This window comes from Aquila chrysaetos, chromosome 24 (genome assembly GCF_900496995.4).
Source record: "Aquila chrysaetos chrysaetos chromosome 24, bAquChr1.4, whole genome shotgun sequence".
Taxonomy (NCBI): domain Eukaryota; kingdom Metazoa; phylum Chordata; class Aves; order Accipitriformes; family Accipitridae; genus Aquila; species Aquila chrysaetos.
Window position 1 is genome coordinate 6,687,958 of NC_044027.1, and position 24,181 is coordinate 6,712,138.

The window sequence follows — 24,181 nt, forward strand, 5'->3', positions numbered from 1 at the left end:
GACCTTGGCACCAACTAAAACCAGACTGTACATTCAGGGCCTTAAATTTCACTTGCCAGGGAAGGACTGTCCAAAGCCAGCAGTGATTTTGCATCATCCTCTGTTCCAAGGTACAAACCTGAAATGCTTTAACAGGACCATAGGATTTTCAAAAAAGATGAGTGAATTCAGAGAATTCAGATGCTTACATGTTTTTAAAGTCATCTTGGGGGTCTCCAAGTGTAATTTGTTCAGCACAAATTTGCCAGCAGTGATAGCAGTTGTGGTGCAGCGAGGGGTACCCTGTGCCAGGCTGCCGACAGTGTGGAAGATCTACTATTGCCTCCCCTCCCCTCTAGCTATGGGCAGCTATCAGATGCCCACAACTACCTGCCTTCTCAGTTGCACAGCTTTGCAGGGTTTGCAGGACAGCTTGCTTGCGTTTGTTCTTTTTTTTTAAGCTGCCAAACACCATCTCTCCATAAACTGAGCTAAACAACCACATCTAAAAAACTTTCCCTACCACCCTGTCCTTTATTGCTCATTCCCTGTTAGAAGAAATCTCTTAGGATCAATCCACCCTCACCTGGGCAGCTTAAAATTAGACACTGAAGTCTAAGATAGTCACTCTGGGTTCCCTTCATAGCTAGTGGAGAGGAATAGTCTGCCCAGCATGTGGTTCACCCCATCATCAGACAGAGGTGGAAGGAGGGGCAAATTAATAATTTTCTATTTCCACTGCTGAGTAAGGAAGTCCAGATTAAGATAAGTGATGCTCAGACATAGCTAGGTAGCCCGAACCTCACCCTTTATCTTTTGTGAGTGCACATACACAGAAACACCCACTGTAATACTATATTGCAAAGGGACAATCTTCTTTCTAGGATGTCAGACCAGCTTTACCCTGGCAGGACAGGACAGTGAACAACACATTTCTTATGTCTTCCTGACATGAATGTGAAATTAGTGTCAGGCCATCAAGGAGGGTGAAACCAGGCAGAAGCTTTGCAATGCTCCTGCAACCTTGTGCTGTGCCTGTGGGGGACCCACCATTAGAGTGTTCCTAACTCTTGTCTTGCCATCACCAATTCTCTGAAAAACCCACCTCCTGGAGTCATTGAGCTATCTAGGATGTTTGCTTTCCTTTATTTCCAAGCAAAAGGTTGCAGAGAAAAGCTTGACCTGCCTAGCACCACCCATGTGCTGGAGGGTAATACATCTTTATGGTTGGGATTAAGAGGACTTCACTGTAAATAGCTGGGCCCTATGACTCATGTTCATAGCTTGGTTCATTTTGTTCTTCCTTGGATGGAAACCCTTCTAACTGGATTTCCTTTGCAATTTGTGGCTGCTTTCACTGTATCTGGTTGGACATAATGTAATGCAAAGAAAGGCTGGGTGGCAAAGAAAGCTTCATCTGATTGTCCAGCCTTGCCTTTTCTGGTGGTGGTCTGACCCAACAGTGAAATGAAGGTTGGAAATTGTATAACGTGCCAGTAGCCTGCAAAGGCAATGAAAATGAGACATCTTTATTCCCCAAACAGGGCTATCATGAATTCATTATTTGTGTCCAGCAACACAAGGAAACAAGACTCATCTCATGGACTTTTGCAAAGGTGAGTGCTGGAAGCCTGGCTGCTCTGCAAGGGGAGATGCTATCAGGTGAAACCTGAAGTTAGGAAGTGAGCGCCCAGTGAAAGCAGTTATGTCTTTAATTTACGTTTGTGTCGTGGAAGATCTTCTCTCACATGTGCGTATGTGTGTGTGTGTGCAGGCACATGCATGTGCCCGAGGGATGAGGCTCATTGCTCAGCCTGGCCTTTTCCCACAGACTTAGAGCTTGTGGTATTTCTGGAGTATGTTCAGGTCAAGCTGGAGACTCAGACTGGAGGTCTGCAGAGTGATCAGGACAGCCCACGTGCAATCTTTCCCTAAGAAACAGATGGATATTTATGCTCAGGAATGGTCTTGAATTCAATAAGAGGCTCAGTTTTGCACATGAGGCCATTGCAATGGGGCCACGGGGCCAAAAGAGTTCAAGCACCCAATTATGAAGGCACATTTCCTTGCAGCAGGCCACATCACGGCACACACGGCTTTTGAAATGCCTCTGGCAAGATCCTCAAATTGCCAGATGCACAACTAGTGACCAGCTATGTAGATGGAGCTGTTATATCCACTATACTCCACAGGGCATGGCAGCTGTCTGGCCAGCATGTCCTTTGCAGACACAAAAATAATACTTTTAATATTACTTCTTTGAACATAACCAGACACACATGAGCTGCTTTGCACAGACAGATGCTAATTCATCTCATTCATAACCTTCTGGGCTATTTAATTTTACTCTTCTCTGTAGAGATTTCAGGTTCTCAGATGCTGAACTTGACCCCTAATACACCCATATCAGGGTATAAATTATAAAAAAATCCACTGGCTTCATTCTCCCCTTTCTCATCCAAGTGGAAGCTAGTAGGAAGGAGATTGAAATTATTGGTCCAAATTCCAAACTTTCAAGCATTCTGTCAGGGTAAGGCTAAGTATTAGCGTCACTGCCAATTACCTGTGTAGCCATCCTATTCTGCCTGGCTCGTGTTAAGGAGCTTTAGTCTAAAGAGGCACTGAGCTTTGGCAAAGAGCTGTACTGAAACAAGGACAGAACTGGGTGTGTGGACAATTCGTTTTTTAGGGCTGTTAAGCATCTTAGGCTGAGCCTGGACTTCATTGCTCTGTCACAAAAAAAAGATTGCAGATAATGAGCTAATAACACTTCACTTTCCCAGCCTGCTTTGCATCTTCAAAGCACTCCACAAGAACAAACTAATTAACTGTCCAGAGAAGAAGCTCATGACTAAGAGCTGAGAAACCATGTGAGTCAATCCACTTGCAACAGCTCTTTGCAGATTTCAGTAAAAACTCATTTTGGAGGAAGGTCTGTTTACTGGCCTGACGGGTCACACCAATCCCCGGCCACATTCCAGGGGTGTGAGCGGTGCGGATGGACCCAGCCCCGGAGAAGCCCCACTGACTTCAAAAGAGCAACACCTCGACAGGAATGCCCCAAAACCAACCATGTGGCTTCCTCCTTTTAATTTGCACACGCACTCGGCGCGAGTTGAAACTGCTGAGCTAACAGTCCCTTTGCAAACCTCCACGAAATGAGGGCGCATCCCACTCTGCATGGGAAGACTTTATTTGCAAACAGCCTTTTTCCAAGACCATTAATTCAGAAAGAACACACCGTACCAAGGTCTATTAATGGAGAATTATTTTTCCTTAACGTGACCTTGGGTGCTATGAAGCTGGCCTTGGAGATGTGTCTCCAGCTTGAGGAGCTGTGTTGAAGTCCCAGTTCTTATTCCTTGCTTTGGGCAAATTATTAAGCTTCCGCAAGAATGTGACTTCTCTTGCAGGTCTTTGGCTTTTGGGGAATGTGGGTCCCATTTACTTGAGCAAAACAGAGATGAGAACATCTTTTTTTCTATGGGTAAATGAACTCAGAGACCCAGCCCTACGAAAGAATTCAGACATTTCAGGCCAAGTATTTTGTCCTGGAAACTCCTGCCTAGCTGCGTATATTTCCACCAGGAAACATCCCTGGTCTTCCGCTGAGTCAGAACCTCTAAAGGACAGACCAAATTAAACCCAGTTTCCCCAGATCCTCAGCAAATTTCAGCCCACAGGTTGTGAGGGACTGCTGGGGAGGAAATGCAACTTGGGGGCTTGCTAAAGGGTAGGTGCCTTTCCAAGGGAGACACCAAATCTCAGGACACACTTCAGGGATGCCAGCTTCACAATACCTCAGTCCCAGGGATGCTGGGATTTCAACGTACAATCTCCCTGCTGTAGCGTAGGCATCCACCCCACCCAGCGTGCAGGCTGCTGAGGACCCTGTGATGAAGCACTCGCTGCCCCTTTGTTTTGTCTAAGGCACTAGAAAGACCGATTCAAAACTGCATTTTCCACTAAAGGATTCAGGTGCCTTAGAGAAAGCTTTCTGTAGCAGTAACCCTCACATCGGTGAGGGAGGTCTTATGGGCCAAATGCTTTTCCATAGAGCACAGGGTCAGATTTCCAAAATATCTGTCTCAGAACACAGAGGTCAAGGTCAAGGTCTGGAAAAAAATCTGCGGAAGAGTTTTGTGCCTATGAGAGCCTGTATCTTCACAAAACATCCAGGGCTGGTATTTATGCTGTACCCCATCTGCATGGAGACACCCACAGCTGGGACTTGTACCAGGCAGTGATTGCACCCACTTGGTTCCTTGCCTGGTTCGTGGGCAAAAGCTCTGGGGGCTTTTGCATCACTTTTCCTTCTTCCCAAAAGAGAATTTCTTCCTTCTGAGTTGTTTATTGGTTTGCGTGCCAGTAGGTAGTCCTGCCCTTAGCCCAAGGGCCTGCAAGGTGCAATTGGGATTTTTCTGCAGCCGCCAAGAAATGCCAACAATTTCTAGAATCCTTTAGTTACTCTTCCTTCACAATGACGATGTTTGGATGGCTGCAGTTAATCACAGGGCTCAGGAACTTATGGAGCTAATTGCCCCATCAAGCAAATAACCAGGAGCTGGTTGCCATCCTGCCGCAGTGTGCTCCTTCCAGCCAGGACCCCGTCTCCCTGGCTTTGCCCTGCCAGGTCACACAACATTGAATCACCCTCCGGAGATACTTAACTCTGCCCCGCTGCCAGGAGAGACCTGGATTTGAAACCAGGCCATGGGTACATCTGCTAAGCGTCGCTGTGAGCTGGGATCAATTTGGACCTACAGTGTCTGATTTACTCCATGCGGCTGGAGGAGCAGCAAGTTGAGCCCTGGCTGGAGCTGATGGTCTCCAGGGATCCTACGGACACATCTGGAGCCCAGCAATGCTGAGTTCTCCTCCATGCTGTGGCTGCTCCACCACGGAGCCTTTGGTACAGCCAACCCAACTTGGCAGCCATGGAGGATGTGCTCTGGGCAGCGAGGCAGGTGATGGGGACCTCCATGAGATGCTCAGCCCAAGGGAGGAGACCTGTCCTCTTGACAGGGCCCTTGGGGACCTCTTCCAGCACCCAGAAATGCTTCTTAGTCTTTGCCTAGATGATTCTGCTTGTAATTATTATTATGTTTGAAACACTGGCCTGGACAAAAACGCTGAGGTGGAAAACTTCTCAAAGCCAAAGCCAAATATTCCCTTTGCAAAATATGTTGGTCCAAAAATCAGCAGAATTTGAGAATGGCAAAACTTAGCAGAACTTCATATTCTGTCTGTTTCATTTTAAGGTGTGGCATGGCACCCAGTTAATACACTGACAGGTCATAGTATAGCATGCAACGCCACCTGAAAAGTTACAATAATTGCTCTATTTTTACAGCTAATCAACAGCATCTGCTTCACAGTGAAAGATCAAAGTGTTTCCCTGGATCAAAGTGTCCTGTCTGTGTCATGATATCAAAGTTAGATTTATTGCTCTGTGAAGGCACAACTGTGTTTGTTTACAGGTGCAGATAAAAGGTACAAGTGGCTCACAACACTTCCGAAACCAGGAAAGCACCATCAATGGACTAATTTCAATATTGTACTGCGCCACAATCTAACAAATCAGTTGTAGTGTGTAGCACTGGTATTATAAACCAGCATCATATAGAGAGAGTACTGAATGCTGCAGCTCTGCTGGGCTTAAAAGCCAGAGCTCAAAGCCATGCTCAGTCAAGGAGAGATAGGAACTTGAATCTTCCACCTCACCAGCAACTGCTGTAACCTCTGAGCTGTTAGATAAAGGACGTATTGCCTTCCTCTGCTGCTCTTCCCTCCTCCTCTGTGTCTTTTGTTTAAGGCTCAGCCTCAGAGGCAAGCTGAGCAAAAAACCCACCTGCTTTGTGCAGGTGCTGAGCTGCTCAGCAGCATCAGGCTTCATCAGCATGAATACCAGCAGCCACAGCATGCAGGCTGGTAGCAAAGAGCAGGCAGGGATTAGGCAGGCATGATGGCATCTTGGGGTAGGGGTCAGGCATCCCCAGGCACTCCTGGGTCTGGCAGTGTACTTAAATAATCTGCAGCAGACCAGCTTTTTGCCTATTTCTTTCATGCAGGAAGACATGCAAAGAGAATTGCTGTGTAATGAGGATTTTCCCAGGCACAGGTCATGCCAGGTCTGAAGGCAAAGCCTGCAAGTTCACACTTCAGCATGCATTTCCATCTCTTTCAATTTCCAACAGGGCCAAATTGGAGCTTATCTGAACAGGACGCATATCGTGTGCTGGGTTCATGCGGTGAGAGTACAGGGTGCAGGACCTTGCTCTTGGCATAGATGACAGCACTTTGTGAACAAAATCACATTCCTCATTAAATGAGCTCATGACTGGGTCTTTGACCATCAACAGATTTAGGACCTGAGCACTGCCATCTGAGAGAATAAAACTAAACCTCAGCATTGCATCCACATGCCCTTCGGATCACCCCACCTGCTTCTCCAATGAGACTCGTCCAGTGCACACACTCAGGCTCCTCTGGCCCAGCTGTCTGCTGCCAGCACAGCTCCTGAGCCCTCTGCTTCCCCTGCCGGAGCACAGACTTGGGCAACTGTAAGTGAATGATACCCTAAAATGCATGCCCTGCTGTTGGGTGCCCGTGTCCTGGGACAGCCCATCCACTAGGACTGCCTGGGGGATGCCACGGGCACGGTTCCCCTATGCCCATCTCTGCTGTTTCACCTTCCTCTGGAGGTGCGTTGCAGGATACGGCACAGCAAGCTCCGTGTGTGCGTGTGCCTACAAGTACCCGTGACTGCGTCTGCGTGTGTGTGCATGTGCGCACGTGTCTGGGACTCTGCATGTACGTATGTGTGTGCGTTGGTATGCCAGGGAGCACACAGCCCCCTTCCCCAGTGGGGAGCAAGGCAGCAGGAGAGTAGCAGAGGCAGGAATACTCTGAAGACACCCGGCCTCAAAGCTGCAAATGTGGGGCTCTGAGACCCGCCTCCTATGGGTTTACCTGGAGATGATACCATGGGAGACACTGCTAAAGGCTTCGGCTTTTGTGTCACAGCTCACTGTTTGCTGCAGGGCTTTGTGCACCTGCTAAGCACAAGTGAATTTGGTCTCCGTGTGCCCTTTGGGAGGGGAGATGGGTCAGGATCTGTGCAGCTGAGGCCAACGGTGGGGTGCAGGAGAGGGAACAATTCCCTCCAATGCTCCAAACCTCCCTGAGATCTGTGCTGTCCCTTGACCTGGGCACTGCCTGTGACTGCCAGAGCCACCTCTGCAGAGGTTGCTGCTCCTGCAAACCGTCACACCAGCTTTGGTACTCAGCACCACTCCAGGTCAGAATATAAGGTGCAGCACCACATTCAACAGTCATGGACCTTATGGATCCACTGCTGGTCAAAGGGCTGATCACAGCTCCCATTAGGTCTCAGCATCTCTGTGCTCCTGCCAGTGGTTGCTGCCCTGCACTGAGGAAGAACACAGTTTACACCTAGGACTTCGGCTGAAACCTGGGCATGAGAGCACATGCAAAAGCAATGATTCAGACATCACCAGGAAGCTTATTTTCCTTCCACTAAGTGCCAATAAAATGCTGCTTCCAGACAACCGCTAAAGCCTCTTCCTTTCCATCCCAGAGCATTGTTGCCTGCTTTGTCAGCGGGACTTGTCTCATGGACATGGGTCATTGCATAGATGCTAAACTGTGCTTGTGGTGCATTAAAGACTTCATTGATGATTTAACACATCTGTGGAATCAGCATAAACCATGGGTGACTTTAACCAATTAAAGGTGATTAATTGATACCTATGAATTAGCTGCTATAGGCAGTGATTTACAGGGCTAAGGTATTAAATGAAACTTAAAGTTTTATAAGGCATTTAAAAATAATCGTAAAAAAACTAGCAAACGTCAGATGTTCGCACGAACAAATGGACCTGCCCTGCAGGGGACTGTGCTGAGGAGGGCCATTGCAAAGAAAAAGATGGCTTGGGACTCTGAAGATGAAAGCTCCACGTCTGGAAGGTGTTTCAAAATTCAGCATTTACATCCTTTTCCTCTCTTTTAAAATACAGACTGTTGTTAGACCTGACCTTCAAAAAATCAGAGGTTGTACTTTTTAATTTTCTGCAGATTTTTGTTGGCATTTTGCCTTGGCTTGAACTCAAGGCTGGGCACCCCAGCACTTCACCTGGGGGCAGTGGCACCATGGATCAGTGCAACGTGGTCACCCTGTACCTGAGTCTAAGGTTCATGGATGGTGAAAGTGGTGATCCCCACACCACGCTCCAAAGGACGGGCAATGGCTACTTCCCATAGCAATGGCATCCAAGACCACCTACCCCATGCTCTACAGAGCTGTGCTGCCCTTGAACATCCTGGGTGTCACTTGAAAAATATACCCCATGGTGGGCTGTGCCTGGGCAGTGGGGACTCTGTGTGCCAGCCAGGATCTACTGCTGGCACGGGAGTTGGTGTGTGTGTTATCCTGCCGGTGCTGGCTTCCCCTCTCCAGCCCCAGAGGACTCAAGTCCCCTGTCCTGCACCTGGGAGCGTGGACACTGGCTCCCCCAGGGAGCAAAGCAGGAGAGGCAGAGCAGCCTGTGCTTGTGCGGTGCCTTGGGCAGGCTCTGTCCTCCTGACACACACCCTGACACACACTCCGCTCTCCTCCATGCGCTGCTCTTGCTCACACTCAATAACCCATGGGGGCGCCCCAAATTAGTGTTGTGCCTGATGGGAATCAACGCTCCAACATCTCCAAGGTGGGGGTGAGGGGATCCTTCATCATGTGCCCCAGCTGATGGTGCCATCAAGAGGCTCCACATTCCCATCTGGTGAGACACAGTGGGCCCTGGCAGCATTTCAGCTTCAAGAGCTGCCACTCTGTTGTCCCACAGGTTCTTGTGGACCACTGCAGCTACATCATGGACCGTAACGCTGGTAGCATGGGCACATGCATGACCCTGGCTCCTTGGGACATGCATTGGCCAGGTGGCCCCAGGACAGCAATCCCAGAATCTCCTGTGCTGTCCAGAGCATGTTTGGCTAACGTGACCTGATCAAAGACATGAGCATGCTGTTTGTAGCTGGAGTGGCAAGACCAGGCTCTACAATACCTGTATTTCACCGTGGCTTTGCCTCTGGGAGTGGTCCTGGGTCTTGAGTAGGCAGAGGAGAGCATGAGGCTGCCTTACACACAGCTCTGGTTTAGCACAACCACAGTCCAAAACACGAGCTCACTATTTTACCAGCACCTTCTCAGTAACAAATGCATCCTTTTTTGCATCCATTCCACTGCGTGGGGATGGTGGTACCCTGGGGAGGACCCTGGCATGGGGCTGCATCGCCAGACCACAAGGTGCACATGCTTGTGAGACCTGGGCACAGGTGTGCTGCAGTCTGGGCTCATGCAGTAGTGCTGGGACATCCGTGGTGAACGCCAGAGGAGGCGGCTTTGTACCCTGTGCTGTCAGCAGCCTATGGAGCTTTGAACTCTGTCCAGGACATTGCCATCACTCTGGGGAGGGCAGAGGCCTCCTGTGCCACACTGTGCTGTAGAACGAGCCCTGCATTGCACCCATCAGCGTGCACGTTTCACTGCAGCACCTGCCAACATCTCCATAGAGGAGCCAAAAGGACCCTGTCATCCTGCACTGCACAGACTGTGTGGGACACAACCTGATCCCTGCCCGGTGCTTTGGCTGAGACACCAGAACTGTGCTTGAGCAGACACTGTTTTTGTGTGCTGTGCGCCAGAGTGGTGCTACACAAGAGACTGCTCCTCAAAGCACCACAGCAAGGAGGAAGTTTGCATGCTATGGCAGAAGGTGCTGTTCCTCTGCAACATGCTAGAGGAAGCTACACTTCATAGCTCCTGGGAAGATGCCCTGCTAGGGAAGGGCAGAGCTTCTACCCCTCATACCAAGCTCCAGAGGATGCTGGTGCTTTGATCTGGCATCCAGAGCTCCTGCTGCCCATAGGGACATCGAGACCACACAGCAGTGCTTTAGGACACTAGTACACTGCAAATCTCCACAATGACATGGCACTGCAAAGTTGTTAGCACCCTGCACAACCCTCCAAAAGCTGCTGCCAGGGGTCCCTCACTCTGCAGTGCACAGCAGCATGGCCTGTCCCTGACCCACCGCACTAACCTGAGACTCATCCACTTGCAGAACATGTGCTATACATGGCAGGATGGGGACAGCACGCCTGCACATCAGAGCTGCTCACCAGCATACAGCACCCTGCACTGCCCTCCAGCAAACCTTGGCACAACATACTGCACCATTGCAATCATCACGCAGCCCATGCAACACTTGGGATGATGCCAGCACCCTGTAAGACCCTGGAGAAGACCCCAGAGTGCTCTGCCATGTCCCAGAGGATTTCTGCATCCTGCACCACACTCTGCCATGCCTGAGCATGGCAGCAACCCGCTCACAGTGGAAAGCCACAGACACCAGTGGGAGTGGGAACAGGGGAGGGTCGGTGGCAGGGCTGGGTGCTGACTTAGCTGTTCTGGCACAGCTGTGCCACCGAGCACCGGGCGCAGGGAGGGAGGTGCTGGGCGGGGAGGGTGCGCGCAGGTTTCGGCCCCGGCGCGCAGGGAACCAGGCTGGCAGGGGGCCAGCGCGCTGCCGAGACAGGCAGTGCTGTGGGAAGCAGGGAGTGCCTCTGTACCCCCACCCTGGGCGCTGCCAGCCCCGCAGGGACGGGCAGAGCGGCTGCAGTGCCTCTTTGTGGCACCAGGCACTGGCACTGGCAGGGCCCTGCCTTTGCCTGCCAGAAAGGTTTTGAGGGTGGACCTTCAGAGCCTGGGAAAAGGGGATATTTTTTTCTAAGCCAGACGTACCTTTCTGCCCCGAGCGCTCCTCTCTCCCGGGGCCATGCATCAGGCAGGGTGGAAATGTCACTTGCCAGACCTTCAGTCAGCTACCCTCCAGGTATTTCAAGTCCCAGCACTGCCACCCTCCCCAGCTCTCCCCTTTTACCCCAATAAGGGATCACGTTCATCCTTCCACACGTTGTTTTTGAGGAGGCAGGTGATAGGGGGCTGGTTGCCCTCCACTTGCTGCCTCACTGAAGCTGAGGCTTCCCAGAGCCTTGCTCCCCAAAACCTGATGGCATGCGTTGATGTAAGCAAAATAAGTGGTCATCCAACAGGCAGCACAAGGGAGAAACCTGCAGGATGCCCCCACATCACTGGGTCTGTGATGGGGAGGACAGACCACCCCAGCAAGAGGGGAGACAAAATGTCTTGCCAAGGGACAAGAAGCCTTTGAAGATCCACCATCCTGTGCATCCATCCTTTCCCCACTGCTCTGAGAAATGCCTTATGGATGCTGTTCAACAACAGCATGGGACAGCTTGCCCCAGGAAATGGTCATGCAAGCCTAGTGTCTTCTGCTGGCTGACAGTCCAGATCAACGCACCAGCAACACTCGGGATTATGCAACTGATGTGCCCCCATGGGCATTGCATGTGGGAGCATGCTACAGCGATGCCTACAGCTAGGTGGAAGAGATCTGTACCCCTGAAAGGACAGATAAATGGTCTCTCCACACTGACTCATCTCAAGTCTTCATTGCATGCTGTCAGAAACACGCAGAGAAGGCAAACACATTTGGTCTTGGCCCTTTAGGAAGAGGTGCAAATAGGAATAAAAATGGCCTGGAAGAAGGGTTTGTGACTAATTCATGGAATAAGAGGCTTGGAAGCAGTGCCCCTATCCATATTCTCCCACAAGGCCAACCCTGACACAGAGAGGAGTGAAGGAGGGCTCTAGTACAGCAAAAGCAAGAACTAAAGTGGCCATTACTAGGATTGCCCCAAACTTCAGCAGGAAAAGCAGGTCAGACCACTGAGGTCTGTTACAAAACCTCCCAAGGACTGCAGGTGTGAGATGCTGTGAGGCAAGGGGACATGTTATTCGGGAGGTCCTGGATGGTTGCTGCATCCTCTTACGCCCCAAGAAGCAGGTGTGCAACTGCACTTGCTCAGTCGAGCTCTGCTGAGACTGTCCTGTGCCTGTTTCCTCTGGGCTCAGAGCTTCAGGATGGAGACAACACCTGCACCCCCTCACCGTTCTCTTTATTTACAGACACAACATTAACTGGGGGCATGGAGATGAGAAACGGCACCATGCGAAGCATCTGCCCACCCAGACAGAACTGTGCCTGCAGCAATGTCTTTGCAAGCTCTGTGCAGTGGGAGGGAGAGTGGGCGCATGGTGCAGGCTCCACGATGTGGGGAAGCCAGCTGGTCAACCAAAAGGCAATATACCTCTCCGTGGCTGAGCCTCCTTTGCCTTCTGAGTCATCTATTTCCACCGGCCGCCCACCATGGTCTTCCCACGGGCAGCCTTTGACCTGGAAGGGAAGCAGAAAAGCACATGCAAAAAGGCATTAGTGACCATGTAAGAGGGACAAGGTGGGTGCTATCAGCGGTCCTGCAAAGAGGACCAAGCCATCTCCAGTTGATGCTCACTGCCCTGTGGGTAAAGTGGTCTTCAGTGGCCCCAGGTAAAACCTTGGGTCCTGAGTCAGTCTATGAGTTTTGGGACTCTATGGGAACAAGCTCATGCATTTTGCCAGGTGTTTCCAAGGATGCCCAATTCCCTTCCCATGCTTCTCGCTCCCAAGGATCCTTCAGAGAAGAATCAATGAGTTGGATCTCTGGTTGCAGAGGGATAACAATGGCTGCAGGATCCTTCTTCCAAGAACCCGAAGCTGTGAAGCTGTTAGCCAGGACCCACCACATCACTTTCCTTAACGAGCATCAGGGGAACAGGCATTGCTCTGGGCATGGGTCAGTAGAGAGGAGGAGGAGGCTCGGGTGGACAGTGAAGGGCATTTCTGGCATGTCATCATGAGAGTCACCAGCACAGCTTTGGCTGCCAATCCTTGGCATTGCCTCCTCCCTCAACCCTACTGCTAGCCTGATGTCAGCCCCAGCATCCATGCAGTATCCATGCAGTGGGAGACACACAGCACTCAGGGAACACCTGTACTCACCCTTTGCTGCAGTAACAGGCCATGTTGGGGCAGAAGAGAAGAGAGATTTGGTGTAAGTGGGCGGGAGATGCTGCTACCTTACACATGGGGCAGGCTGAGCACCTCTCATGTGAGATGGCAGGGCAGGATGGGGATGCAAGAGCAGCATGGTGCTCCCGAGGGTGGGGGGTAAACACCCACCTCCACCCTCCTACAAAGGGTCCCCCAGTCCTGTGGAACATGGGCACAGGAACAGGCTCCCCTGACCTTGCGGGGCTGCACAGCTCCCACAGCCTGTGGGATTTCCCCTCCTACACGAGCTGGGATCTCCAGCACCTTCCCTGAGATACTGGGCACAGCCACTGCAGGGATGGGGGCAGCTGGAGGCTGGCAGGACCCCACAAGACACAAGGCTCCATGTGCAGAGGTGGGGTCTAGCCGGGGTCCATCCCCACCTGGGGTCTCTGGGCCAGGGGGAAGCTGGTGGAGGTGGCAGGCAATGGGAGTCTCTCAATAGGAGCAGAGCAGCATGGACCGAGGTCCCTGGACCAGACCTGCAGGTCCATGAACACCGGGTACCAGTGGGACCAGAGGCAGGAGTGGGAAGGACAGCAGGTGGCTCTGTGAGGGTGGAAGAGAGCCAGGAGATATGCAGGGAGGGAATTGGGGCCAGAGGAGCAGGGAGCTGGAAGGGCAGGAAGCATCAAGAAAGGATGCTCAGCCTGCCTGGGGACTTACACTTTCTGGTGGTCACTAACGCGGTTTCGGAGGACATTGATCTGCAAGAGAAACAGGCAGCTGGTGAGGCCTGGCAAGATGCCCCACGCCCAGCCAGGGATGAGGGTCGGGGCAAAGATGCATCACTGCTCTCTCTTCCCCAGTGGTTCTTGCATGGGGTTTAGCACAGGGCCATGATGTGCAGCACAGTGGGAAGCCTGTCACGGTGCAAAACACACATCCCCAGGAGCTGGGAGGCCACAGGGACACCACACAGCCCCTTTCACCAGCTGTCACATTGTCCAGCATTTCATAGCTGTGTGCTCAGCCTTGCCAGGGTGGCTGGCAACCATTGGGAGGGTTGGTTTGATCCTGGCTCATCTCCAAAAGGGAGGCAGATGTGGCTTTGTTTTCAGTGTTGCAGAGCCTCTTGGGTGTTTGTCACCCCATGCAGAAGGTGGGGCACAGTCCTTTTCTGGTGCGGCCAGCTTTCCTGCGACACCACCATCAGTCAGACAACCCACCTCGTCTCCCACATGAGGAGCAGAAGGAGCAGCCAGGCACACAGAGGCTAAGCAAGCTCATGGAAGACCTTGCGGCTCACCTCGTATTTCTGCCGCTTGAACTTTTCCTGCAGATCAAATTTCTCAGCCTCCAGATCACGAATGGTTTGCCATAGCTCCTTGGCCTTGTCCCTGTGGGAAGAGCCAGCTGGTGTCAGTGCAGAAAAGGGATGAGTCTCACAGGGAGCTCACTGCAGGGGACAGGGCAGTGATGCCACCATCTCGCCTGCTCCCCCAGGACGGGTCTCTGCAGGCTCCATGCCCAGACGGGCACGTGTTAGCCTGGCAGCGATGCCAGTCCACGAGTGGACCAGTCATGGGTGAGGTCGGGACATATGGGGACATGCATGTCCCACGCATGTGAGCGTGGCTCCCTCTGATGGCCAGCCTGTCAGCAGCAGCCTGGCAGTGGTGGCCCTGCAGAGCAACGGAGCCCATGTCCCGGGTGGGGTGTCACAGCCCGTCTCCCAGCTGTGCCATCACCCTCTTGTCTGGGCTGCAAGCCCCAAGCAGTCTGCACTGGCCCAGGATCCTGCCCCAGGAGATGGGACCCAAAGCAGAGCCCCTGTCCTGGACATCCCTCCTGCAGCCCGTGCTCACCTCAGCTTGTCTTCATTGAGGTGGTCAATGTTCAGGGGCTTCCGCCGTTCACTGAGGATCTTCTTCTTCTTTTCCCGCTCTGTTTGCTTCTTCCCACCCTTTTTCTCTGACTGAGGAAACCATCAGTCCATTGGAGGGAAGGAAATCTGCCCAGCCTTTGCTCTACCCTTATCCCCAGTTCTGCCCCCAACAACCTCAGCTTTTGGGACTCCAGAAGCACATGAAGTACTCAAGGAAATTTTGGCAATAGTGGACAAGAACCCCCCATCCCTGTCCCTGAGGTGTGGCTGGACCCACCCTGGCCAGCATCTGCAAAGCAGAGCTCTCAACTCACTTTGGCCCTCTGACTGCTGCTGTGACCCAACAATGGTGGCCTGTCTTTTTCTGCTTGTAGAAACCACAGTCTACCAACACTGAGAACATGCACAGTGCTGTGAGGCCAACCCATGGTTGAGCCCTTCCTAGGAGCACCAGTGGCTTCACTGCAACCACCCAGGGCAGGATCACACCTTCTGCATGTAGCCTCCAAAATGCAGCATGTTGGAGAAAGCTTTCTTCTTCCGTGCTTCCTCCTCAGCCTTCTTCCGTGCCTCCTCTTCCTCTTTGCGAGCTCTTTCTTCCTGCCAGGGTCAGAAGCAGACGGACAGAGACCTCATGGACCAACTTGCATGCAACACACAGTTCATGCTCCCATGTGCTCCATGGCCAAGCTTGTGCTACCCAAGACCAGTCCAAGCCCCCCCATCCCTGGAGGGAGACTCACAGCCATGCGGGCTTGGCGCTCCTTCTCCCTCTCGCTGCGAATCCGCTGCTGCTCTGCCCTCTCCGCTCGCCGCTGTTCCTGCAGAAGGAGAGGACGTTGGCTTGGACACCCCAGGGAAACTGCATCTTCTTTGTCCCTAGGGACACATCCCTGACCCCAAAAGCCCTGAGAGCTCCAAGGGCAGATCTGCTGCTCCCATGCCTCCCAAGGGAGCATGTGGACCAGTGACCATGGGGGAAGGTGCATCTCCGTTAGGCACCGCAGCATCGCAGCAGCCAGACCAGGGGCTTCCCGGGCACTGGGGTACACAATCTGGATCAAATCTCAGGCTCTGTCTTGCAGGGACATGGGATATCTCAGGTCTTGCTGTCAGGACTGTGGGGAAATGATGGCGCCTGTGTGCCCACAGGGGAGAGGGTGGCAATAGCAATAGAGGGGGGGAGGCTGTAGGCATACAATCCTGTCCTTGAGGGACATGAGCTCCTCTTCCTCCTTTTTCCTGCTCTCAAAGTGGGCTTCAATGAGGGCCTGCAGTTCATTCAGGTCCTTCTCCATCCGCTTGCGGTGGATGTCCTGCACCGGATAGAAACACTGGATAGAAACTCACATGAGTGAAGCCCTCCAGGAGCTGCAGGACACAGTGTGGAGGAGTGACGTGAGGGGATCAGCTCGCAGGGCTTGATGTTGACTGCACTACTTACATCAAAATCCAGTCGCTCGCCATCTGGGATTTTGGGAGGCACCAGGTTTGGCATGAAGACCCTGCAATCGAAGGTGAGTGGGAGGATGGTGAGCCTGCAGCAGATACCTGGGACAGGACAGTGCCTTTCATCCATACACTGATCTACCCAGCCCTTCTCTCTGAGCCTCACAGTCCCCAGGGATGCAGAGTGAGCACATTTTGAGGACAGGGAAGTGTAATGCTGCTTGCTGGAGGTTGCCAGCTGGACAGCCTCAGAGGAAGAACTCTGGCATTCCCGGGAAGCACTCCAAGGCACCCGCATGGCTGGAATAACTCTGCAAGCTGCAGGCAACTTGGCCATGACCCTTTGCCAGGCACCCTGTGGTTGGCAGCCACCCCACTGCTCACCCAAAAGAGCACAGAAGAACTGCGTGCTCCAGTGTGACCTGGCACAGGGAGCTGGAAACCATCCTCTTATCCTCTGTGGGCTTGAGGGACGGCAGGAGATGCTCAGTAGGGGCACATAAAGACACAAAGGAATGAAGAGATTGTGGCTGAGGACAGATCTGCGTCCCAGACTGCAGCATCCCAGGGTCCACAAGGACGCGCAGGTTCCTGGCAATGGTTCATGGCCCCGCTCCTTCAGGCAGGTGCTCCTGTCCCAGGGATGCTGGCACTCATGCAAATGCCTGCTTCATGCCAACCATGGCCAGGACCATATTGGAGAAGCAAGACCTTGGCTGTGCCATGGACCATGTACCCCAGGCTGGGGTGCACACAGATTTTTTTCCAGCTGCAGGGCCACAGGGCAGCTGGGCCTCCTTCAAGGAGCACATAAAATGCTTCAAGACCTCATTCTCAGGATCTTCTTCATATTCTATGTTTACCTGCCTGTTTCTCTCCCTTTTTCTTTCTATGTCCCAGTCCCCACCTGGCTTTCATGCTTGAGGCTTCACTGTCCCATGCCCTTTATGGATCATGGTGCTAAGCCCATCACATGGACCTTCTGCCCTGGCACAGCTCCTAGTTCAGACCTTGCACCAAAGAAAATGCACCGACACTTACTTGGGCTTTGGCTTCGATTCACCTGCGGGTCCCCAGGAGCAGGAGAGAAAGACGTTAGTGTCACAGAGGCATTTGCTTCCACACCTTGACACAAAACCCACAATACTGAACTGAGCTACCCCTCTCTCCCAGCAGCACAGACTGCACTGTGGATCATCTTCCAGCAAAGAGGCATGCAGTGAGGTGTCCATCTGTGTGCCAAAACCCAAGACACACGTTGATGCTTTTGGCTGAGCAGAAAGGCATTTGGTACATCCTTACACAGATGAAGGGGCAGTCCCTCCCGCCCCAGAGAGGAACAAGGATGGATACTTCACCTTCCCCAGGCTCCTGCTCTCGGTCCCCCTCTCCACCTGTGGAAAACATGATGCTTTGGCTCCCAGAGGCCAGCCCTGCTGTGCACCCTGCCCACGGACACAGTGGGATGGTTCAGCCAAGCTGTTCCCCTCTGCCCCATGCTTATCCCCCCTGTAGAACTGAGCTCCATCCCTCCAGGATCAATGGGGAGAGAGCAGCTGCCTCACAGACATCCCTCACTCACAGACAGACCAGGAGATGCCCAGGTCCTCTCCAGGAGAAACCCAGACAAGCTTTGCAAGAGCTCAGGCTGGGAAAGCAGTAGTACTACCCTCTCCTTCTGTACTTTGGGTGAATTTCTTAGCTAGGCAGCACAAAGCCATCCCTCCTGTAGGCCTCCTGCTAACCCATCCCTGGTGGAGGATGGGGCCAGGGCAGCTCTGCACCATTTACTGCAGATTCTTTCTCTTCAGCAGCAAATGAATACAACACCAAAAACACCATAACAAGGGCCTGGTGTCTTGGGGGACAGGGAACAGGACTGAAATGGCCAAAACTGTCTCTCCTCCAATCCTGCTTTACCTTCTCCTGGTGCTTGCGTTTCATCTTCTTGTTCTGTTTCAAAAGCAATGGGAAGAATATGAGCATCTGTGGGTGAGGGCAACCACATCCCTCGAGCACAGAGGGGTCCCAGCACCCTAACTCAGGGAGCACAACTGGTATCTGAGCCTGCCCCACCAGCCGTGACAGCACGGGGACACATATCAGGCAATGCCAGCTGCTCCAAAGAGGTCTCATGAAGTCCAGTGCTCTTTGGATGGTAAGACACATCAGAGCATGACCCCAGCTCTGGAAATCCCCCCTCTAAGGCTACAGGGACCTCTTGGTGGAACAGGCTTAACTCGGTTTTGGCACTATTTTGGAGTGCTGAACACAAACTCTTTGATCAGCAACAAGCAGAAGACACCGTTATCCTCATGCTTGCAGCGCCAAGGAACTCAGTAGATCAGGAAAGAAGGTCTCAGTTTTGACACCTCCTTACTGGAAACCACAGATACAGGGGACAGCTGCCCCTCTGTGCTACTGGCCTGTTGTCACAGGCCATGCTGGGTCATCCCAGACCACCCTGCTTGCCACCCCACTGAAGCAGAGCACAGCTCCAGCCAAGCCACAGGAGCTCGCTGGCAAAGCCATCACGCACCTTCTGCCTTGGTTTCTTCGGTCTCCTCCTCTGCTTCCTCTACCTGTTCTTCCTGACCTGTGGAATAACGGGCAGCATGAGTCCGACAGCAGCCGCTCCTGCTGGCTCCCTACAGATCCTGGTGTCAGGACAACCGCAGCACGGAGCTGGCTGAGGGAGAGACCCGGGGGAGACATAGCTGCAGGGAAAAGAAGCAGCGGCTCAGAAAGCAAAGGGTTTCACTCTAACCTTTACCCAAGGGCTGCTCTCTGTGCTTGGGCAGGGCAAAAAAAGTGAAATTAAAGGATTTATAGCCATCTCCTGGTTTTTCCCTCATTCCCTCTCATGCTGTCATGCTCTTATACCTCAGGATGGGGGTGGGTGATTTCTATTGCTCTCCTCTAGCCAGCAAAGAACAAGACTGGCTGGCATTAGAGAACGTGCCTTTGGCACCCTCACAATCTTTTTTATGACACTGTTGGAGCATTTTTCCACTGGAGGGAGCAGTAACCCCACAAGAGTCCTCCACTGGAGTCAGAGCGATGCTGGGGCCCACAGGTCCTGGGAAGACTTGTGGTCCCACAGCAAGAAAGAAGGAAAGAAAAAGAAGATAGCAAACCACGAGTGTATTTGGTTGATAGATGTAAGAGAGAAGCCACAGACACAGGAGCAGATATGCACAGCACAGCAGGGCAGGAAAGGGGGAGTGCAAGAAGCAAGAGAGAGAAGTGGAAGAATGAAAGAAAACCATTTCCCAACCAGGGAGAGGCAAAAGACACACCGACCCACGACATATTCACAGCAGCAGTGGAGAGACGAAATAAAGAAAGGTGCAATAACTACCGTCTTCTTCCTCTATCCATTCTTCCTCTTCTGAGCCAGGGAGGAGGGAAAGGAATAAGTGCAGAGGTTAGTTGGACGCCATAAAGCTGTGGGGTGTAGCTATGGCGTGCACGAGATGACTCTAGCACGGCAGTGGTTTCCCCCTTGTGCCCCTCTTCGCTTTTAACATTCAGGATGTTTTGCTGTGCAGCAGCCCAGGCTGCCTGGCAGTGCCCTGAAGCAGCAAGAGGCTCAGCAAAACCCAGCCCCCAAACCCAGCCCCAATACACAGCCCAGCTGTGTCCCAGAGCGGCTGCGTGCACCATGGGGTTTGCTTCTTCATCGGACTGAGGCAGTTGGAGGTTTGTGCTTGAGCGACATTAATATACATTCAGCTGAGGCTCCAGGTCTTGTTGAGTTATTGGGCTCACATCTCTGCCAACGTCCAAGTCCAGTATTTCCACCCCAGTTTTGAGTCAAGGGATCACTCTGACAAAACAGATCCCAAGAAAATTCAGGCTGGATTTGATCGTACTGATATTTCAGATGGAGAAATCTAGAACACGGTCTCATCTGCCTTTCCTGGTCATGATTTCCCCATTGCAGTCAAGGAGCTTACCACCACAACCCACCCAAACAAAACACTGAACCAACAGCATTTGTTTCTTGGTCCTTGCAACTGCCAGTGAAACACCTACCTTCTTCCACGTACTCCTCTTCACAGAGCACACATGCAGACAGGAGAGAGGGAAGGGAAAAAGACGCAGGTTATTGAAGCTGCTCTGATCATTTCTTAGCTTCAGCCTCAGGGCAGCCACAGATGATCCATGTCCTCTTACCTTCCTGCTCCCTGCAAAGCACAACACAAATTTGCAGTTACAGTGATCTGCTGCGATGGGGCATGTATCTCCATCAGTGGGGGCCAAAGGGGAATTTCAAATTTCCTCAAGACTGGCTTCCCTTTTTCATAGGAATGGGCAATGACTGCTGGACAGGCTGCTGTGTGGCATACTGTAAGGTGGCAGTGGGGATGGGACAAGACCCAGATCACCCTGCAGGCTGCAGGTAGCAGGAGCTGAAGTGCTCAGCTGACACTTCAACAGTGGTCAGAGCACAACACTGTTCTGCAGCTTGAGAATAGAGTGATCATGGCCTGTAATCCTCGAAACGGGCACCTCACATCCCACCTTTGCCCCATTCCTGACCTTGGGGGAGATGCACAGGCTGTCCTCAGGTGTGTCCAGGGGACACTGGGCACAGGGGTTCAGACTAATTGCCGAGACATGCGAGCCTGTCATGGCATTTAAACATAAGAGAAGGATTCAGGTCTACATCTTCTGCTGGTGGATAAGTAGGAGCTGTGTTTGGACTGGTGCCTATGACAACATAGCTTGGACATTGAGCCCCTTCTCTCTGGGGTGCACCTCATGGTCCAGCAGCCCTCACCAGCAAAAGTTGCCCTCAAATTTGGGCCTTGAGGAGTGATGCTCTGGATGCGGTGGTAAGACCCCAGCAGCAGCAGACTGATGACTTCAGCTTTTCCCAGATCTGTCTCACTGATTTGGACTGCAGCAATTCTAATGCAGGGCCTGTCCCTTGCCATGTATGTGCTGATACCACTCCCAGTGCAAAAATCCCCACTGCTGGGGGTCTCAGCACTATCACAGCAGTGGTGCAGATGGGCACAGGGTGGGGGAATCCCAAGGCCCTTTCATGCCAGGTGCTGGGGTAATGACGAGAGCCGGTGCCCTCCAAACAGCACCCCTAAGCAACGCTGCGACCCTGCGAGAAGGCAGGAATAAGGAGAAAGAAAGGGTGTTTAAAAACACACCACTTACTGCTCATATTCTTCGACAACCTCTTCGGAGTCCGACATGCCTGGTTATCTAGCAGAATTCAAGGCAGATTGGAAAAAGTGGGGGTTAGGAGCTCAGATAAGGACAAGCACAGCTTGTCCTCCAGCACCTGAGACATGGGCACAGAGATGCTGTGTCTCTCCAAAGTACTTGGAGCTTCAGGCTGTCCCCAGTCAGGCTGTGACAGCATTATCTCAACAGAGATAAGGCTCCCTCCTCCCCTCCCGTCCCAGGATCACAGCTTGCCCCAAATAGGAGGCAGGAGATTAGACACAGCCTCATGCAACACTGATAACTGCTGTCAGGAGCCATGTCCAGGACACACAGCTCCCCTCGCCGCAGCCATCTCAGGGTGCTCTGTTTGCTCAGGGCACGGGAAAATAACCCAATTATAATGTTCAGCTTGCTTTGCTTCCTGACTATTCTTAGCTCAGTTGGGTTATAGGAACTTGCAGGGACATCCTGTTATCTCAGGTTTACAGTTCTGCACAAGCCACAGCACTAGATCTTGGTGAGACCTCCCAGCCCAGCCCTCCAAGTGCAGAGTGTGCTCTGGAAAGTGGCGATCTGGGCTCAGCAGGAGCATGTCCTGGCCCTGAGACTGAGGTTAGCTAAAAGGAATAATTCACAGCCTGGTTTAGCAACAGGGCTAATAACTCTGCAGAAACGACCATGCTCATCTTCCCAGCTCACCCATCTCCCTCCCAGCCATGGCCAGGACTTTACTCATCTTCCCACCTCATCTAGCTTCCACCCAATGCTCCACCGCAAGGTCTGCACAGACAAACCCCATGATCAGCCCCAGCCCTGGGCATCCCAGAGCAGCCCTGAGCATCAGCCCAAGTCCCTGGACAGCCTGTCCACCGCTCGCATTCGTGCCAGACCTCAGCAAAACTGAGATGCAGCAGGACAACGCAAGGCAGCTCTAGAAATAACTTCCATGTGCTAAACCACCTGTTCCCAGAGCAGTGCCGCTTCACTTCTCCTGCTGGGTGTCTGGAAACAACTGGTCCTGGCTACATCTGTTGAGTATTTATTACCCTGGATGGGTAGGACAGGCTTCAGGATCACTTATTCAAGATGCTGAATCCAGGACTGGAATCCGCAAGCATGGGAAAGACACATTACAGGAGGGGTGCCTCTGCATACCTGTGGCTCCCGGGGGGTTGTCAAATCTCACTTCTGAGCAATGACTCAGAAGGTGCTTTTTGGAGACAAATGAAGTCAGAGCTCAGCCCTGTCTGCCTTGGGTTCACCACCTGCTTATGCCATCATCGTTCCCTTGCCTCTGATGCCTCTGGAGCTTGGCCCTAAGCACAACCCTCCAGTATCATCCCCTCAATCTCTGTTCCCCGTCGAACATCAATTTCTGGCCCCACTTTTCCCCCCAGCTTGGCATGGTCCTGCTACCCTCAGAGTTTGGCTAAATCGTTTATGTGGCCTCTGAGCACCCAAGACTTCATGTGGTCCTTTCCCAACACAAGAGCAGAGACTCCCTCCTGGACACAACAGTGCAAACATGCATTTGTGGAAGCTTATTTCTACATTTCCTTTCACCTCCTCTCTCATACATCACTAGATCCCACAGAGCATTTGCTGAGGAACAGCAACAAACCCAGCACTGTTAAGGGGGTACACTAGAAAAACTAACGTTATATCAGAAAGAGGCTCTAGCAAATACTTATCCATCCTCTGCACAGAAACAGACAAACCTTTCCATTAAAGCTTTGAAATCTTGTTTTGAAAGAATTAGGAGAACCCAGCAGACATATTACAGAGTTAAAGAGGAAACATTGCACATATTGACTGAAAAAAATCTACCATCATTTGCTGTGGATAAAACGCTTCAGATATCCCTCCCACTCCTTAAAATCCCCCTCTCCATTAGCTCAGAGCTGGCAGGTCACAATTCTGGGGCTGAGTTAATCCTCCACAGTTCGCAGTCTCTGCTTTCCTCCAGGCTACCCAGACATGGAGCTCTCATTTCCCAGAGTCATGTCACTGCTCCCTTCCTGCTTGGCAGGGCCAGACCATGCACAGGAGCATCCCACCTCTAACCCACCCTGTGGGCTGCCGGTGAGCCAGGGCCAGGCTGGCCTGACTCTCCCACAGGCATCGCATCCCTCTTGTCCCCTCCAAAGACACAGGGAATAGGATCTATGAGATTCCCCCGGAACCAGGGCAGCCAAAATCCTTCTCAGCCACCTTGGCATACATCAGGGTAGTTCAAAAGGCATTGGGCAAGCTGCAAATACAACCCCCTGGAGAGGGTCCTGATGCTTTATCCGTGGGAATGCCTTCATGGCAAAAATACATCCCAGCGCAAGCAGCTGGGGAGGGCCATTAACCCTGAGCCAAATCACTTCTGGGTCTTTAACAACTGCCCTTCCCCCGAGCATCCTACGCCACGAGTGGGCGTCCCGCCGCCCCAGCCTTACCTCTGCCGCAGGACGCTGGTGAGATCCCAGGGAGCTGAGGGGAAGCTGGCGGACGTCTGGGAAATGCTCTTTGGGGGCAGGAGGCTTTAAGGGGGCTCCAGCGCCCACCCCGGGGCGGGCAGCGCCGGGAGGAATGCGCCCGGCGCCCAGCGAGGAATGCAACACTTGTGAGCTGCTATTTTGGCAGCCGCAGCCCTGGCCCCCTCTGCCGCTCCCCCTTCCCCCCCAGGAGCCCATATAAGCCCAAGCTATTGTGT

At 52.4% G+C, this 24,181-nt stretch overlaps 1 protein-coding gene across 7 annotated transcripts; it reads right to left on the reverse strand.

Moving 5' to 3' along the window:
• Positions 1-12,022: 12,022 nt before the first annotated feature.
• TNNT2 (troponin T2, cardiac type) lies at positions 12,023-24,135 on the reverse strand. Of its 7 annotated transcripts, none has more exons than XM_030000874.2 (18): positions 23,925-24,132; positions 21,469-21,516; positions 20,470-20,480; positions 20,329-20,346; positions 19,652-19,678; positions 18,830-18,886; positions 18,211-18,243; positions 17,649-17,684; positions 17,332-17,353; positions 16,286-16,346; positions 16,041-16,157; positions 15,585-15,662; positions 15,331-15,441; positions 14,822-14,931; positions 14,263-14,353; positions 13,680-13,720; positions 12,963-12,968; positions 12,023-12,317 (listed from the first exon to the last, which is right to left on the reverse strand). In XM_030000874.2, the coding sequence occupies exons 2-18, from the start codon at positions 21,504-21,506 to the stop codon at positions 12,269-12,271; spliced, it is 906 nt and encodes a 301-aa protein (XP_029856734.1). In that variant the 5' UTR covers positions 21,507-21,516; positions 23,925-24,132; the 3' UTR covers positions 12,023-12,268. The 7 variants fall into 7 exon arrangements, with proteins under 7 accessions (XP_029856734.1, XP_029856733.1, XP_029856738.1 ...); XM_030000873.2 differs by having other exon boundaries at positions 19,652-19,681; XM_030000878.2 differs by lacking the exon at positions 17,649-17,684 and having other exon boundaries at positions 19,652-19,681; positions 23,925-24,135.
• Positions 24,136-24,181: the final 46 nt, after the last annotated feature.